The following is a 17,273-nucleotide window of genomic DNA, read 5'->3' on the forward strand; positions in this document are numbered from 1 at the left end:
CTAGATAGATTGGCGGATGTCTCATCTCCCTCAGTAGCTATAACACAGGCTTGGGCAGCAGTGTGTGTGTGTGTGTGTGTATGTGTGTGTGTGTGTGTGTGTGTGTATGTGTGTGTGTGTGTGTGTGTGTGTGTGTGTGTGTATGTGTGTGTGTATCCATTCCAAGATAAATCAGCCCACACACAGAACAATGCTGTTTACATGGAGGTCCAGACCATTAAAACCAACACACTTTATCTTCATTACACACTTTGTCTTCATATCTAAACATCTCCTTCGCCTAATTAGAATCCATAGAGAACAACAGAGTGAAGGCTATGCACACACCTTGAAGGAGACATAAGTGACAAAAAGATAGAAGATCAACCAATACACAATATTCTGATGGAAAACGATGTGGGCTAATTTGACCGTCGCACATTTGACAGCGTTTTCAGCATTTACTTCTACAAACGACCCGTGACCAGCATCTGTGCGGTACGGTATATACAGTACAGTATGCAGTAGTTCCAGTATAACCCTCCACCTGTCTCATTCACCTGCGTGTTGGTTCCCAGCCTTTAGCCCTACCCCCTGGTAGGGATGCCCGGGTGATGGTCTCTCTCTGCAGATGCTCTTGCAGTGCATTTCATTGATTAACTCTGCCGCTCTCTTCTACACTCTGGCCCTCTCTCCCACTAGGGAACATAAGTCAGTGCCATTAACTAGGGACACGGTCCAGAGGAGAGGAGAGGAGAGGAGGGAGGAGGAAAGCAGAGGAGAGGAGAGGAGGGAGGAGGAAAGCAGAGGAGAGGAGGGGAGAGGAGAGGAGGAAAGGAGGAAATGAGAGGAGAGGAGGGGAGAGGAGGGAGGAGGAAAGCAGAGGAGAGGAGAGGAGAGGAGGGGAGAGGAGGAAAGGAGGAAATGAGAGGAGAGGAGGGGAGAGGAGGGAGGAGGAAAGCAGAGGAGAGGAGAGGAGGGGAGAGGAGGAGAGGAGGAAAGGAGAGGAGAGGAGGGGAGAGGAGAGGAGGGAGGAGGAAAGCAGAGGAGAGGAGGGGAGAGGAGGGAGGAGAGGAGGAAAGCAGAGGAGAGGAGGGGAGGGGAGGAGGAGGAGATAAGGGGAGGACAGGAAAGGAGAAGAGTCACAATCATGGGTAATCCCAACCAACACGCTCCTACAATACCTATCATTTGCTCTACGCAGACTGGACCGAGTGGTTGCCTGCGCAGGGCCGTATCCGTGTGTGTGTGTGAAGTCCAGGGCGGGTGTTACTGTATGTGTTTGGTCGCTGTCTCTCGTTCTCTATTCTTTCTCACTGTCTCTCTCCCCTCTTCATCCCCCTTCCAGCACACTCCCTATCTCTTCTCCCTTTCCCTTCCTCTCTCTCCGTCTCACTCTTGTTCTGCCTCCCTTCTTTTTTCCCTCTCCGTCTGCCACTCTGTCCCTCTCTCTCCCCAGATCTCTCTCTCTCTCTCTCTCTCTCTCTCTCTCTCTCTGCCTTGCATACTGCAGGAGGCGTCCTTCTATCTCATCACGAAGTCGCTGGGCTCTGTTGTCAGGCAATGCCGGCTGGAGACTCTCTCCACCCCCTCATATCTCCCTCTCCTCGGCAGAACCTCACATCAATACCAGCTCTCCTCTCACCCACGGAAAGCAAACACACGTCTGGAACAGTGACAGGGAAGTAGAATAGCTAGTAATAATACTAGGAAAGCAGATGGGTAACTGTTGTGAAGGGCATCATTTGTACCTACTGGCAGATTTCCTCAAAGTCGTTCCCGTGCTCCCCCTTGTGTAAGGGACTTCAAAGCCTCCTTAAGACCTCAGAGTGTGTGAAGTCCCTGGATGTTTTAATGTCAGGGCACGCCTGTCACCTTATCCAATCTACAAAGCCGCTGTCCACAGGGGCGGTTGCATCTTCTTCTTCATGGTCCTTCAGGGTACGCTGGAATCGGTATGCAGGAACTTCTGCCGGCTGTCCAATCCGTTCTTCTCCATCCAGAATGACTGTCGGAGGTTTATTGGTACAGTAGGGTGCCAATACAGTACAGCTGACATCTAGCTGACTGCAGACCTACAGCCTTAAATAGGGTAAAACACTGTTTTAGGAATAGGCTAATTGCTTCAATATCTTATTTGAGGAATAGAGATAAAATAAGCTCTACACTGTCATAAAGAAGATAGACAGAATTGAGAAATCTAGGACCTTATATAAGATAAAAACGCTATTCCAGGATTAGGCGAATTGTTACCATCTGCCTTGTGTAATTACGTAGCCTATATTCAAGAGAGGCGAAGGGAATTGCCCTCTGGCATGGGATTATGATTTTGCCCTTGCTTACTGCTGCATGTCTTTTTTTACATGTTGTATTTTACTTGATTTCTTCATTTTTATAACTATTTTGGGGAGATTTATCTTACATCTTATTTTCCCTGTTATTATTATTATGATTATGATTGTTGTTATTATTATTATTATTATTACATAGCTTCTGGGTCCAGACTGTTACGGTCTTGATCCTTTCTGCCCTGCTCACCCTCTGCTCCCGGCCTGGACCCTTGCCCCTGGACTCTCTGCCCCTTTTCCCCCACGCTCGCCTCCTGCCCCAGTCCAGACTCGCACCCCTGCCTCTCCTCCCAGTGACTCTCTGCCCCTGGCTACAGTGAATGAGCGCTGCAGCCCTAAGTCCCCCCTGAGACTCTGGTACACTTGTCACAATGTGTACAGTCACAGTGAAATGTTGCTGCTGGCTCCAAGATTATGCACGATATAGATAATACTAATTACTCCATTTCTACTAATGCTCCATTTCCAAATTAAGTTACACATTTACAGATTACGAAAAATACAAAATAACAAATTTAACACAAGTTACACGATAAGTACCCTTTCTATACAGTATAAGATTAATATAGGATGGGATAGATAAAGGTCTGGATAAATGATGTACATGCTATATATGGATATAAATAAATGATAAATAACTCGGGGTGGGGGTGTACACTAGATATCCTGCTCCTCTGGGTATAGTGGTACTATACGTTAGAGTCATTAAGGAGTCGGATGGCTTGCGGAAAGAAGCTCTTCCTGATTCTCTCCGCGCTCACCATGTGTGTGTGGTACTGTACCTTTTCCCTGACTGGAGCAGAAAGAACAGTCTGTTGCCTGGGTGGTTGGGGTCTCTCAGGATCCTGTTGGCCTTGGTCTTGCATCTTCTGAAGAGATGTCTTCAAGGTGGGGGAGTGCCCCCCCCAGGGTATGTTGAGCTGACCGTACCACTCTCTGTAGAGGCTTGCGATCCTGAGAGCTGCTGTTCCCGTACGAGGTGGTGATATTCCCAGTCAGGATGCTCTGTATCGTGGATGAGTAGAAGCTCCGTCGGATCTGGTGGGACGCTGCTGAATATCCTCAGTTGTCTGAGGTGGTACAGTCTCTGACGTGCTTTCCTCACCACTGTGTCTATGTGTGTTGACCATGTCAGGCCCTTGGTGATCTGGACGCCGAGGTACTTGAAGTTGTCCACTCTCTCAGGGGCGGCCGTGGCTCAGGAGGTAGAGTGGGTCGTCCAATGATCGTAGGGTCGGCGTTTCGAATCTCGGCTCCTGTCCACATGTCGAAGTGTCCTTGGGCAAGACACTGAACCCCAAATTGCTCCCAATGAGTAGGCTAGCACCTTGCATGGCAGGGTGGTATAGTTCCCACTGCTGTGTCGTCAGCAAACTTGACAATGGTTTTGGAGTAGAAGGTGACTCTATAGTCGTGCGTGTCTTGTTTGGGATCCCTCCATGTCTTTGTCTGTGTCTCATTGTGTCTTGTCGCTCACCTGCACCTCATTCCTTGATTATTCTCCCTGCGTATTTCCTTTGTCCTTGTCGGTCCATTGTCTATGCCTGATGCGTTGGCTCCCTGTGCTCCTTATGTCTCACCATTTGTGAGATTAGAAGCCTGAACCTCTTCACGCCGCATCATTGGGTCCAAGCCACCTACAAACCCTAACACAGACGTTAGCCTTGCTGTTACACCCAATCCCATTATGGCTCATAGAGCACACCATCAATGATCACATATTTCAAACAAAACCAGAATCCGGTACCTAGGCATTGGAATGAAACATAGGTTTTACACCTTGTGGCCCTTCCATATCCTGAGCCCAGCAAGTCATCTGATTGGAGCCAGCTTTGGACAAACAAACAATGAGCTGTTTCTGCAGCGCTGCACTTCACTTCACTTCACTCTGTCTTTAATCGCTAGCCCTGCTCCCCTTAGAAGCGTGTCCCCCCTTGGCAAGTCAACATGGGCATTAATTGGCTTATTAAATCCTGCCACAACGCCCTATCAGCAAAACTATCAAAGCCTAATCCTGGCTCTGTAGTCTTTAGGGGGAGAAAATAGAGAATTGCGATTACTGTAACAACATTACTGTGTTATCGTGGCACATCCAGCGTTAGAGTGGGCATAAGGGGAAGAGAAGTGTACACTATCACTGTAGTCTGTGCAGGACTTGCTAAAAATATGATATGCGAGAACAGGAAAGAAAGAATGATAAAGATATGGATAGACAGAGAGAGAGAAAGAGAGAGAGAGAGAGAGAGAGAGAGAGAGAGAGAGAGAGAGAGAGAGAGAGAGAGAGGGAGAGAGAGACGTGGACAGACAGGGACAGAAGGAAGACAGCTTGTGTTTAAGTAGCAGTATGCTGAGAGTCTAAACTATGGCTAAGTGAGCTAGTCACGTCCAGGGCTTGTCACTCTGTCACTGTCACCTTATTATATATCTTAATCAAGCATGTTGTCACTGCCAGACATGGGTTAACGGGAACCTAGTGTGTGTGTGTGTGTGTGAGTGTGTGTGTGTGTGTTTGTGTATGCAAGTGCGTAAGTGAATGTGTGTGTGAGACAGGGTAATTGGGACTAATTTGTGCAATCACTCTGCCAGAGACAGAGAGTGATAACCAACACCACACATGATTCCCAACATTCATCATTTTAGAGTGAGAAAATCCATCATTCCTCCATCTGCCTATGTTCACCGATTGATCACCGTCTCGTACACACAGAAACACACAGTGCACATGCAGTACACACGCACACACACACACACATACACACACACACACACACACACACACACACACACACACACACACACACACACACACACACACACACACACACACACAATTACACAGAATTGTCACTGCTCCTTCACTCACAGTTGATAACAAACCACCTCAACTCAAGTATCCAGTATCAAGGACACAAACAAGGTGACTCCCACATCATCAAACCATCTGGAGTGTGACAAACAACTCCCCTCCCCACACACACACCTCCTCTTTTTAAGCCAGAAACGCTGCATGTTAAAAGCTCAACATATCCCAAACCAAAGCAACAAGAGGAAGTTGAAACTTCTCAATGTGACCCCTGTTGGACTAATGTTCTTCACTAACAACCAATCTACCTGCCTGGCTGCCTCTGTTGATGAGCAGTAGCGAGACCAGGATAGCTGTCTTTTATCTCTTACTGGTGTGTGTGTGTGTGTGTGTGTGTGTGTGTGCATGTGTCTACCGAGGCTGTCTCTCCAGTACCTCAACCTCTTGGAGAAGGCACATCACTCTCCCTCGGGACGATGCGTCACCCTTCATTGATCGGATTGATAACGCACGTGGCTAAAAATGTGTCAGAGAGCAGACAGCTCTATTTCTAGAAGTGCGCGTTGATGTCCTCACACCGGTGACCCCCGGCCTTTAAATGAACGAATTGCTGAGGCGTGTTAAAGCCCGATGTCATCCATTTGTCTGCGCGAGAGCTTAGTGCATTTACAAATATAAAAAGATTATAAAGGAGAGCAGAGTCGCGGACCCCTTGTTTGTTCGTCTGGTTCATCTTTTTCATCACTTTTAAAAGAGTTTTACGTAGGAGACAGCAGACTATAACGCCTTGATACAATTTTTCGGTTGCGTCAGCTAATGGTTTAGGTAATGAAAACGTCCGGCCGTTTTGGAATAGGGTTACGAGTAATACAGTATATTGTCCGTCCATTAGAGACAACATCTATTCTACTGTAATAGATACAACCCACTCTGTTCACAGCAGTCATTGTTCACTTCAATGTGACACCAGGAAGCAACTTTCTCAATGTTACCAGATATCAGATACCAGATACAGTATGCGTAGATGAATGGCATGGCTGGGTATGAATTACAGTACAGTATGTTCATTGCGGTTGCCAGTATCACCATATGAATACAGGTCCTTCGGCACAAGTACAACTGCAAAACCGTGGTTGTTCTCCCCCACTAAAAAATGCTAATCTCCGGGGGTGAGGCGTTAAATGCCCTCCTTTCACCCACGCAGACCGGGAACCGACAACTCAAGAGAGACGTGGTGCAGCAACAAGCTCCAATCAGCATTGATCGCGTCTTTTCTTCCCTCCCCTACGCCAGTCACTGATACGGCCATTGATTGCTCCCGCTGGGCTCAGCCGTATTCAATGCTAACCACCTGCTGTGGCATGCAGTCATTATCCTGGATGTGGCCAATGCGAGCGGCCATCTTTCAGTACAATAAGATGTCCAGCTGAGATGCATAAATTTGGATGTATGGCGCCATATGGATTTCCTGGCGTGTTGAATGTGCACGGAATGGAAATCTACTCTGTGCTTCTGTACGACAACTGCTAACAAGAACCAACGGCTTTGGTGAGAGTGAGTGAACTGATATGTATATGGTTGTGCCCCAAGTATACTGTACATTCCTGTATAACTAAGTAAATAAAAACATTATTTCAAGGGTTTCCTTACAAACGGTCTGCAGATGCACAGTTAATTATGACACACAACTAGCAGTTCATGCTACGGTTAAACGTTTGTAGTTTGATACCGAACCCTCAAAATAAAGGGTTGTTGTAAATGGGGTTCCTGATGTGTGACTGACCTGTAGGAAGTGGCAGGGCCTGAGGTTGGGCTTGAGGTCGGTAGGGGTGACGGGTTTCTCCAGGTTGAGCGAGGACTTGCGGTACGCCTCCTTCGCCTGGCTCACGGTCAGCGTTGACCAGGAACTCCTTTTCATGAACTTCCCCTCGGGCGCCATCGCCATGCTCTCGCACGCCGAACACTTGACGTCGTTGTTGCTCTTCGACGCCTTGAGCGTCAGCTCCCCCATGTGGCCGGAGTGCACTGAGTCCGGGTAGCAGTGGCTGATGTGGTCGATGGGGTGGCGCGACATGACACTCGGCGTCCGGTACGTGCTGTCGCTGTCCAGGTTGTCGTCGGAGCTCCACCAGCCGCCCGAGCGGTGCTTGGCGCTGCCGCCTTCCGCCTTGCGCTCTTTGCTCTTGCTGCGCTTGGAGTGTTTGTGGTGGCCGTGACCGTGGTGGTGGTGGTGGTGGTGGGAGCCGTCCCGGTGAGAGTCCCCCTTGGTGCCGTTCATCTTGGAGGAGCCTTCCAGAGAGTGGGACTTTGTGAAGAGCTTCTGGACGGAGTGGACCAGGTGGCGGATGCGCCCGGGGCTCTCGTTGCGCTGCTCGGTGGTGGTGGTGGTGGACGTCCGCTGGTACTGCAGCGTGTGGAAACCGTCGCGTTGAAGCGGCATCTGCTTCTCGAACTGGTCCAGCAGGTTGGCGGGGATACGGTTCATCTTACCGCCGCCGCCGCCGCCGCTGCTGTGAGACAACGAGACGCCGTCGTCCCGCTCCCGCGACTCCCTGCAGACGCCGCCGCCGCCGCTTTCCCGTGAGCTGTTGCCGTAGTGCATCCTGGGAAAGGTGCTGCTGGAGATGGAGTGGTCGGTGGCTGACATGGCGGCGGGCATCCCCATGCACTCGGAGTGGATGGAGCTGCGCGGGGAGCAGCGGTGGTGCTCCAGCGGGCAGCTCTCGGCGGGGCTGAGGAGGTAGGACGGGGGCCGGGAGTCCGGGCCCGCCGAGACCGAGCCGCTGTGGTGGAGGTGGTCCAGGGATGGGTCGCAGTCGGCCTGGAGGCCGCAGGTGTGGTGTCCTCCGGACGAGGACAGCTGGAGCTGGAGCTGGAGGTGGCCGGGCCGGCCGCCGGAGAGGCCCTTCATGTTCCTGGGTGGGGGAGGGGGAGGCGAGGGGTAGCTGTCCTCATCGAGGTGCTGCGAGGGAGACCATGAATACTGCTGGTCTGCGGAAGGAAGGAGGGAGGGAGGGAGGGAAGGATGGATGGAGGGAGTGAGGGAGGGAGGGAGGAGGGGGTGGGAACAAGACAGAGATAGAGACAGCGTGTAAGGGAGGGAGAGAGAGCAAGAAATGGAAGGAGGGAGGGCCAGAGAGAGACAGAGAAAAGAAAGAACACGTCAACAACTTAATAACATCTGATAATGTCTTCCTCATTAGGACAACTGCAACTAATCATGGACAATCTAATAGCCGGCTGGCACCTCGAACGGAGCACAATTTCTCTGCCACCCAAAAACAAGTGGAAAGGGCTAAGCATAAACGAGAAAGTACAATGGCACAAACAAACAAACACAATTGTTAATCTCTCCCTCCTCCTGGGTCTCAGTGTGTCTGTACTAGGCTGGGCCAGAGAGGGGGGGGGCGGAAAGGGGCGACAGGTAGCAGCCTGATTTGCCATTTATCCAATGCAAAGTGAAATAATAGCCTATCATCCAGGAACGGCCGTGTCATCCGTCAAAGCCCTGAGGAGAGTGCTTTGAGGTGCACCGCCGGACAGGTTTGTCCTTGAGGCGTATATAATACAGACACACACACATATACACACAGTAGCATGCGTGCGCGCGCTCACACACACACAAACACACACACACACACACACACACACTGTGCACGCACAACAGTGGCAGATTAAAACCCCATTATCTGTGGTCTGTCATCAAGGGCAGACGTCCAAACCCTCCCCTGATATATTTAACTTAATCAGAGGACGGTTTGGCTTTATCTAGACCGCACTCCACCCGTCCTTTCTGCAGTGGTTGCACTGACCCAAGAAAGGGTAAGTTAATATTCACATGTTGCCTCAACTACTGAAAGTCATGATGAAATATGTTCAGTCCTACATTCTGGAATTAAAATAATGATGATTGAGTGGGGGCATTGAGGGATTATACAAGCTACTGAACTAAGCAACTCATAAAACATTTTACTCACGTATTACTCACCAAAACACAGTCAAATGAGAACACATCTTGTTTATTACGAGTCATTTGGATTTAATAAACTGTAATGATGAAGATATTTATTTATTCATAGGTTGGGCCATAGAAAACAATGCACCCATATTTTCTCCACAATAAGCAAAATATGGCCTTCATAAACAGTGGACTAGACAGGCCATATTTCATGCACCTATCAGCACCTCGCCTGGCACAGTACTGTTCCTGTAAAAACCCGAGAGAGACAAAAATAACCTACTGTGGCAGAATCCCCCTGCCAACTCCACACGTCATAAACTTCCGTTCTTTCACTCAAATGTAACCTTATAAAGTGAAGGAGAGTTTTTACGATAGGCTGTTAAAACGCGAGAGGAAGCGAACAAAACGGGAGGTTTTCAATTGTATTGTTTGGTGGGGGGAGGGGGAGGGGGAGCATTAGTGGGTTATTGGCTATATTTGTCCCAAAAGGCTTGGAGGGAGTGTCAGAATTCAACCATTTTATATCAAAGGTCAATGGAGGGAATATGAGGCACACAAGAATCGGGAGTGGTGGCATACAGGTACAGTAGGCCACATCGTTGCCAAGCTCTGGCTCAGAGGTTTGAGTTTAAAATGTGTTCCATGGTATACTGTACATCTTATCTTGGAGGGAGAATGTGGACCTATTCCCTACACCGGCTTTTCTATTGACCCCTGGAGCAAAACGGGGATGGCTGGGAGACCCTGTACGGTACGGAAGCTGTAGATATCCATCAGTCTAAATGTTAACCATTCCTCATGTGGGACCTGTGCAGTAGCCTTGGGTAAGGCTGTCTACTTAGCTGCCTGATGTAAAATTGATCCAGTTTCAGAAGCATTAAAGGGAAAACAGACAGGCAATATTCCCTAAGTGAAGCTCTAACGTGTGATTCAGAGACATGATATCTAAGAACAACAAACACAAACATAAAAAAGCCCTCAGGAAAATGGAACCGAATCTATTGTGAAGCAAAATTGGTTTTGTTTTGTTGTGTCACCTCAGTATTGTATTCCCATTCAGAGGGTGATGGGTCTGGAATTATACAAGCCTACTGCTGCCTGAAGTTACGCCAGAGTTACACCGCAGCACTTTGTAATGCGTTTCTCTGAAGATGACTACTGTATTCCTTGAAGAATCTCGGAGAGCCGACCTGAATAAATTATCCGTGGGCAGAGTTAACCCTAACGGCACACAGTGACAGACTCGTTCTCTCTTTCTTTCTTTCCTTTTATCCCTGCCTCTCTCTCGCTCTCTCTCTCTCTCTGTCTCTCTCTCTCTCTCTCTCACACACTTCTTTCTCAGCCACTCGAGACTTTCTGTTTCCCTGGGTAAAAAAGGAAGAGAAGATTCAGAACGCCTCCTCCGACTCAAATTGAATATTTATGTGAAGCCGAAGCAGCGGCAAGCATCCTTCCAAGTGCTCTCCAAACAAGAGAGACAAGTAAGGTCTTACCTGTGAGATTTGTGTATACGTGTTTCCTCCACAGATACAGCAGAGCCAGTGCAACTCATCTAATGACTGAAGGATCCCAGACAATCGTTATACAACAGGAGGCGTCTGAATGTGAGGTAGACTGTTGGGGTGATGGGCGTTTTAATGAAGCTAATATAGAAATGAGCATGTCTACCTTGTGCGTGATAATGGGTTTTACAGCATGGTGCCTGCCATCATGACCATATTCGCTTCACCCACTACCAATGTGTGGCACCTACTCAGGTTACGCAATACTTTATGTTGCAGCCAACACACATTCAGCTATAACGATGACTAGGTGAGAAGAGAACCTTGGCAATAAGCAATTTGGCATCTAAACATCTCTAATAACACAGTAAGCTATCGCAGTACGCTCAGCATGCCAGTTTGCGAGCTCAGCCATCAACTAATTATGTCTGACATGATACAGTAGCCCATTCGGCCATCGACCAATCATGTATGGCTTAATACGGTGCATGAGCACGAAAATTGTCAAAATCCCGAACAAACCAACCAACGAGAGTAATAGCCTGAATATCTGACGAGCAACGTAGAATGACGAGGATTGAGGAAAGGAAGCTAGCTCATTTATTACACTCTTCTATATCCAGCTCCTGCTCTGCTGTGCACAGGGTATGAGTAAAGGTCGTTTTGCTCCTCTTATCACATTAGCATTTAAATAGCATTATATCTTCTCAGAGTAACTCTGACAGCCCTGTTCCTCCGTTTATTCAGCCGGCAACGGGCCTCGAAAACAAAGTTAAACCATAATAAAGCCTGGAGAAGACTGGGAAGCAAAGGCGCTTGACCTTCACAGCTGACAATGTCTACCGTCGAAGCTATCGCTTGCCTAAAAAGGGAAAGAAAAAAAACCCTAATCCTTGCTGTAAAATCATTGTTCTTTGTGTGTGTGTGTGTGTGTGTGTGTGTGTGTGTGTGTCTGTGTGAGTAACTAAATCGAGACCAGAGAATGAATCATTAACTATTAGCCTGCAGCTAGGGCTGACACTAACAGCTACAGTATTTTGATATTCTGTCAATTATTACTTTGATTAATCGATTAGTTAGAATCTATTTTGGCAGTTTGAAAGGCTTGCGTTTATCAAACATTAAAATGTCTTCAATGCATTACAGTATAGCAAGTTAAGCCTACATACAGTACTATAGACTACAATGCATTAACTTACAGGTGTGCATGCTTATAATAAATCATGGATAAAAGCATTTAACAGAAAAACATTAAGCTCTTAAGACATATTTGAAAATGCATAGCCCACATCTCCCCAAATTATGTTGAGTAGCAAAAGTAGTGAAGTAGTGAAATATATATTTGTTATATATGTACAGTATTTACCCATAAACGACAATCAGTTGATCCAGAGCCTACCTCTTCGCCAGCCTGACATGAGAGTCCCGGACAGATTGACATGTCCTATAGGAGTTGTACTATGTAGTTATGTAATAATCAAGACAATCATTTGTGCTGAACGTTATTCATGAGAAAAAAGTAATACACTACACAGATGCACTGTGTGAAAGCAGTTGATGAGCAATGAGGTGGATTTCATAATGTCAACAATGGAATTGGGATGAGGAAAATACTGTTCATTATCACACAACGTCCTATATAACTGTAAATGAAACATAGAAGTCTGGCACAGATTCATGCATTACTGTTGCGCTCTCCCATCTGAACCATCTTCCAGCCTGACCTGACCTGACCTAAATGTTCCAATACTGAACAACTTCTGTAGAACTATTTTCTCCTCAGCTGCTGTCTCCGCCCGATGTTCCAAAAAATCCATAATGGAATTTTTATTACTGACGTTATTGATTATCATCGATTTGTTGTTGCGGCCCTAATATTTAGCACTGCAACCATGCCAGATTGATCAGAATCCACCACCCCAGCCAAACCCATAGCACACCTTTTCACACAAAAACACCACACAACAGGGATCCACATGCAAAAGCTCTAATATATCACTACAGCTTTACTATATCACTACAGCTTTACATCTTTCGTCACTTTATACTCTTGGTTGACCCTGCAATGAATTAAAACGGTCTCTTTAATGCTAAAACACGATAGCAAATACTATCATTCTACTGATAAGATTGCATAAATGCTGTCAGTAACATTCAAGACCAACAAAAAGCTACTAGCAGAGCACCACTCCTTCAAAAATGACAGAGAGCAACCCCACCCTCTCCCAGGAAAACAAATTGACGGAACAACTTGATTATCCATCTCCCAAAGGTCAAACGCAGTGTCCTCAGAAATCTGGCCTTTCACCAGAAAACCCATGACAGGGGAATTGTGTCCTTAACCTCAAGGGGGGAGCGGGAAGGGGGGGGGGGGGGGTCAGCGATGGCCAAGGCTATTAGATTGGAGCGTGAGCCAATGTGGAGAAGCGAGCCATGACCCTGTGACACCGTGCTTAATCTGGCTGTTTCTCTAGGCTGTCAAAAGCATTGCTGCTCAGGACACTGAGGTCAACATTGGATTTAGCCTAATCTATAGCAAAATCTATATTAGGCTTTAGTCTATAGCAAGATATATAGCAGAGCAGTAAGATAAAGCATAGTTCTTAGAATATAGTGCCACAGTAGCAGGTATTGAACCACACAACCTTGAAGTCAACCTACTCAGGTAAATGCATCACATCTGCCAGCCAGAGCAATATGCAGACCATTTCTACAGTATATGTACCTGACACATTCTGTCACTAACCCACAGTACCCCTCCCCAGTCATCTCTGAGACCCGAAAGTGCCAGCAAACATTATTGGGTGTTTCACAAGCACCAGACCAGAAAGAGTAAAGAGTGATGTCCGATGAGAGATGAGAGGTGAGAGCTCTGTGGGGGGGGGTGGGGGGGGGACTTCAGCAACATGTGCTGAATCATCACATAGCGCACACAAACGCACAGAGCTACTACAGTATATGCAGAGATCCCAGACTGGCCTTTTGCTGCAGCAAGGGGTTTAAATCACTTTAGAATTTCACTCTGGAACCACTGGCATGATGATGTAAGACCTCAGGCACATACTGTAAATCTGTGCTCCGACCGTGACTTTCCCTGACAGATATGGACCTGGGCTTGGTACTGTACTTCCAGAATGGTACCTAGTACCATATCAGCCTGAGCTTATTGTAGACTAGAAAGAATTTACTGGTAATTGAAAAGGTTCATTCAAAAAGCTGACTGCCCCATCAATTGGCAATGCTTAAAAGAATACCAGAGGATGTTTCCATGGAAAACAGACTTTCCAGCGATATGTCTGTATTCTCGGACTTTCTGATACTGTAGCCTCCCAGGTATCCAGAGAGGTTTGAGGTCAAGTGCCCGGGATTCAGTTCACTTGCCATAGTGTGGGTGCCTTTACCAGAGGAATTAGTTGTGTTACTGTGTGTGTGTGTGTGTGTGTGTGTGTGGGCGAGCATGCGCACCGGTGTTGCGCTGGATGCTGCCACAGCCTCCGGCATCTCCTGTTGCGCTGAGCTGCGTGTCGGTACACAGACCTGGCAGCGAGTGTCAGGATCTGACTGAAGACAGATCCCCGCTGGCCTGCCGGGGCCCTAGCTGGGAGAGCAGGAGCCAGCGGAGCAGCGGCCTCCCCCACCATCTTCCTCTCGGCGGGGGGGAGGGGGGGGGGGAGGGCTATCCGCCACCGGGGATTAGACCAGGGGGAGGGCTGGAGCTACCGCAGTGTCTGGAGGTGAAGCAGGCAAGACACCAATGACAGGAGAGCGGAGGCGCATAACAGTGTGTGGGTACTGGGGAAGTGTGTGTGTGTGTATGTGTGTGTGTGTGTGTGTGAGAGAGAGAGAGATAAAGGGAGACAGTGAGGGAGAGACATTGAGAGATAGAGGGAAAGAGAGAGAGAGAGCGAGAGAGAAATGTAGAGAGAGTGAGAGAGATGCCCAAGGGTGACAGAACTTTCTAGTTAACTCTGAAAATAAGTATGTGAATTTTCTCTATAATCTCTCTAACACACCAACCTATCAATTCTTCTTGCTGTTAATCCCTTCGAAAAAAGATTACAAGCCCACGTCTCAATAGTGAAGTGAGCCTCTTTTCTCTTTCCAACAATCACAACCCCTTATAGAACAGTCAAGAGCCCAAAGATGTCCATACTGTGAACCCAGCCTATATTATGTTAGCTTGAGATTGTGTTAGTTACTTTAGCTCGATAAGCAGAAGCAGCTGAGTGCTCCAATGCTTATCGTGAGGAACTGAATTAACACGGTAATGATGAAGTGTGTTATCTGTGCTGTGCTCAGCGTTCTACACTAAGGTGCAAACCCTATGTCAGTGCAAACAGCAATGGAACGTTGGGTGGGATGCAATATCTCAGCAAATTGGAGAAGAGAATAAAATAAATAAAAAATGTAGAATACAATGCCTCCTTCAAACTCCTGACAAGCACGGAAGATTGCATAGGATTGCAATGACATGCCGCCTACACAAATCCCGTGCTACGGTATGAATAAATCATGCAGGATGTGAGATCTCACCACAGGAAACCCCTGTGTATAGTATGATGATGAGTAAGTCACATGTTACGTAACAGCCCAAGACTGCATGCCCCAGCAAGCTGTTAGAGGATGTCTCCACCACCACTAAGTTTTCAGTAGCCATAGCAACACGGTCAGAGAACCTATCCTTTCTTTCTGCAGTAGTCTCTCCGACAGAAAAAGCTCAGTGAAGTTGTACTGATTCCGCTGTAGCCTACACAATATTAGAAAGCTTTAGAATAGCCATGCAAACAACAGTGACTAAGACAGCTAGTTCTTCGATCCCATCTTGTGTCATCTCTCCTTTTCCATAAATAATAATATATAGCCTCATTTGTAATGAGTAACAACGGTAAAGCTGGAAACACTGCAACATCCCAGCAACCCTTACCCTAGCCCACGTCTTCCTCCAAAGAAAACCCCAATTGAAAATCCTGGAACTCTTAATCAGATTGCTGACCCTGGCCTGCTCCCAGCCGGCAGGCCTGAGGACCAGAGCCCAGCGGTGCCTTGGGAGATAGAGGCCATCGCTGAAAGTCTGAGATTGTCTCCTGCTTCGAAAGCAGCCCAGAACATGAGAGAAGCATACTGAGTATGCTCAATTGTTAGTTATGGTGTTAAACTGATACTACCTACAGGTAGAGAGGTGTATTTGAAGTAACTCGATGTAAACTACTGTGCTGTACTGTATGTATTTCTAGCATGTCAGAGTCCGGCAGCCATGGGACTAAACCTGGTTTTGTCGGGTAACGTTTTTTTTCTCTGATTCTTGTAGCTTGGGGGTACCTCTTCAAATTACAGGAGGGTGCCTGGTGATATTCCTTGAGCATTTTCAGATATTATGCCCAAAATCCCAGAAAAATTATTTTTTTTAAATAATTTATTATTTAAAAATTATTCGATTTCATGCAAAATGCTCAAATCAAATACATTAGATTTGCTTTCTGTAATGTACGTATATTCATAAAGGAAGTCATGCACAATGTATTTCATCCCAAATTAATGAATATTAACCATTCTAGGCCATGCCAGCAAAACACACTTTTGATGAGTAAAGTGATAAAAGAAGAAGTGCATATATGAAGAAGAGGTCCTGTGACTCATGTGAAGTTATCAGACAGGGTTGGGTCCGTATCAAAGTGAGCTTCTATTAAAGCTCGACTCTTTCAGCACATCCAAGATCCAGTATAGTTTTATCACCCTAACATGGTTTAGATGCTCTCTGATGCCTATTGGTTAGTTATTTTCTATATTATAATTGTTAAGTGGTTTGTCAAGTGAGACATCATCTTTGGACGCTGTTGCAAATGGTATATTGTATTGTTACTGCGTTTACGTTCTCTTTTTCTTGTGGACTTCAATGTGATCAGTTAGAGTGGTATTTTTATACAGGATTTGTCTACAAAAAGACAGCAAGTAGCTAATAGTTTATCTGAGTTCAAACTTTCCCCTTCAAGTACTGTACTGGTACCATATAATAGGACATTTGAGATACAGGCACCATGATCCCATGGTGTGTGTGTGTGGTGGGGGGGGGGGGGGCTTACAATTTTCACTGATCAGATAGTTTGTGGTTGCAAGGGGGTAAATCCAGAAAGTGACACTGAAATATCCATAACTATCAGTTCCAGAAATGCAGATAGATCTTGAACCAATGCTACTAATTAATTGAGATACAAACACATTCCATCCAAGCCGCTAACTAAATATATTGTTTTGGTAACATATTGTACCAATTTGGTCACAGACATGGTAGTTTTACATACAAGGAATTTGCTTTGGTCAATTGGTGCATAACACTGATGGAGACAACATTACAAAGGGGCAAGACGAGACAGTGCAAAGACAGGACAGTGCAAGAAAGCAGTGGAAAATACAATACAAAATACAATATACAAAATGGTGTGCGATGAGTGTACAGTATAGTATGTGTGTTAAAGTGTGTGTGATGTTTTTATATATACAATGTGTGCACCGTTGTGATATGTGTTCCAACTGAATCTGTAATTGTTCAAATAATATGCAAAAAGGAATGAACATAATTGCCCTAATAGTATTTAATGCTGGCTAATTATGCATTGATTGCAAGAGTGCACACACACTTGCACACACACAAAATGAAAAGGTTGCTGCTGGCTCTAGGGAAA

The 17,273-nt window shown here is 46.6% G+C and overlaps 1 protein-coding gene across 1 annotated transcript in view; it reads right to left on the bottom strand.

Moving 5' to 3' along the window:
• The window catches only part of dlgap2a (discs, large homolog-associated protein 2a), a gene marked incomplete at both ends in the record, with an annotated part of 187,235 nt that overhangs the window by 47,099 nt on the left and 122,863 nt on the right, over positions 1 to 17,273 (bottom strand). Inside the window, one exon of the mRNA XM_084438400.1 lies at positions 6,914 to 8,121. Within this exon, the coding sequence (XP_084294526.1) occupies positions 6,914 to 8,121 (1,208 nt within the window). The remainder of the gene's footprint in view (positions 1 to 6,913; positions 8,122 to 17,273) is intronic.

The sequence above is a fragment of the Borostomias antarcticus genome, assembly GCF_949987555.1.
Source record: "Borostomias antarcticus genome assembly, chromosome: 5".
Lineage (NCBI taxonomy): Eukaryota > Metazoa > Chordata > Actinopteri > Stomiiformes > Stomiidae > Borostomias > Borostomias antarcticus.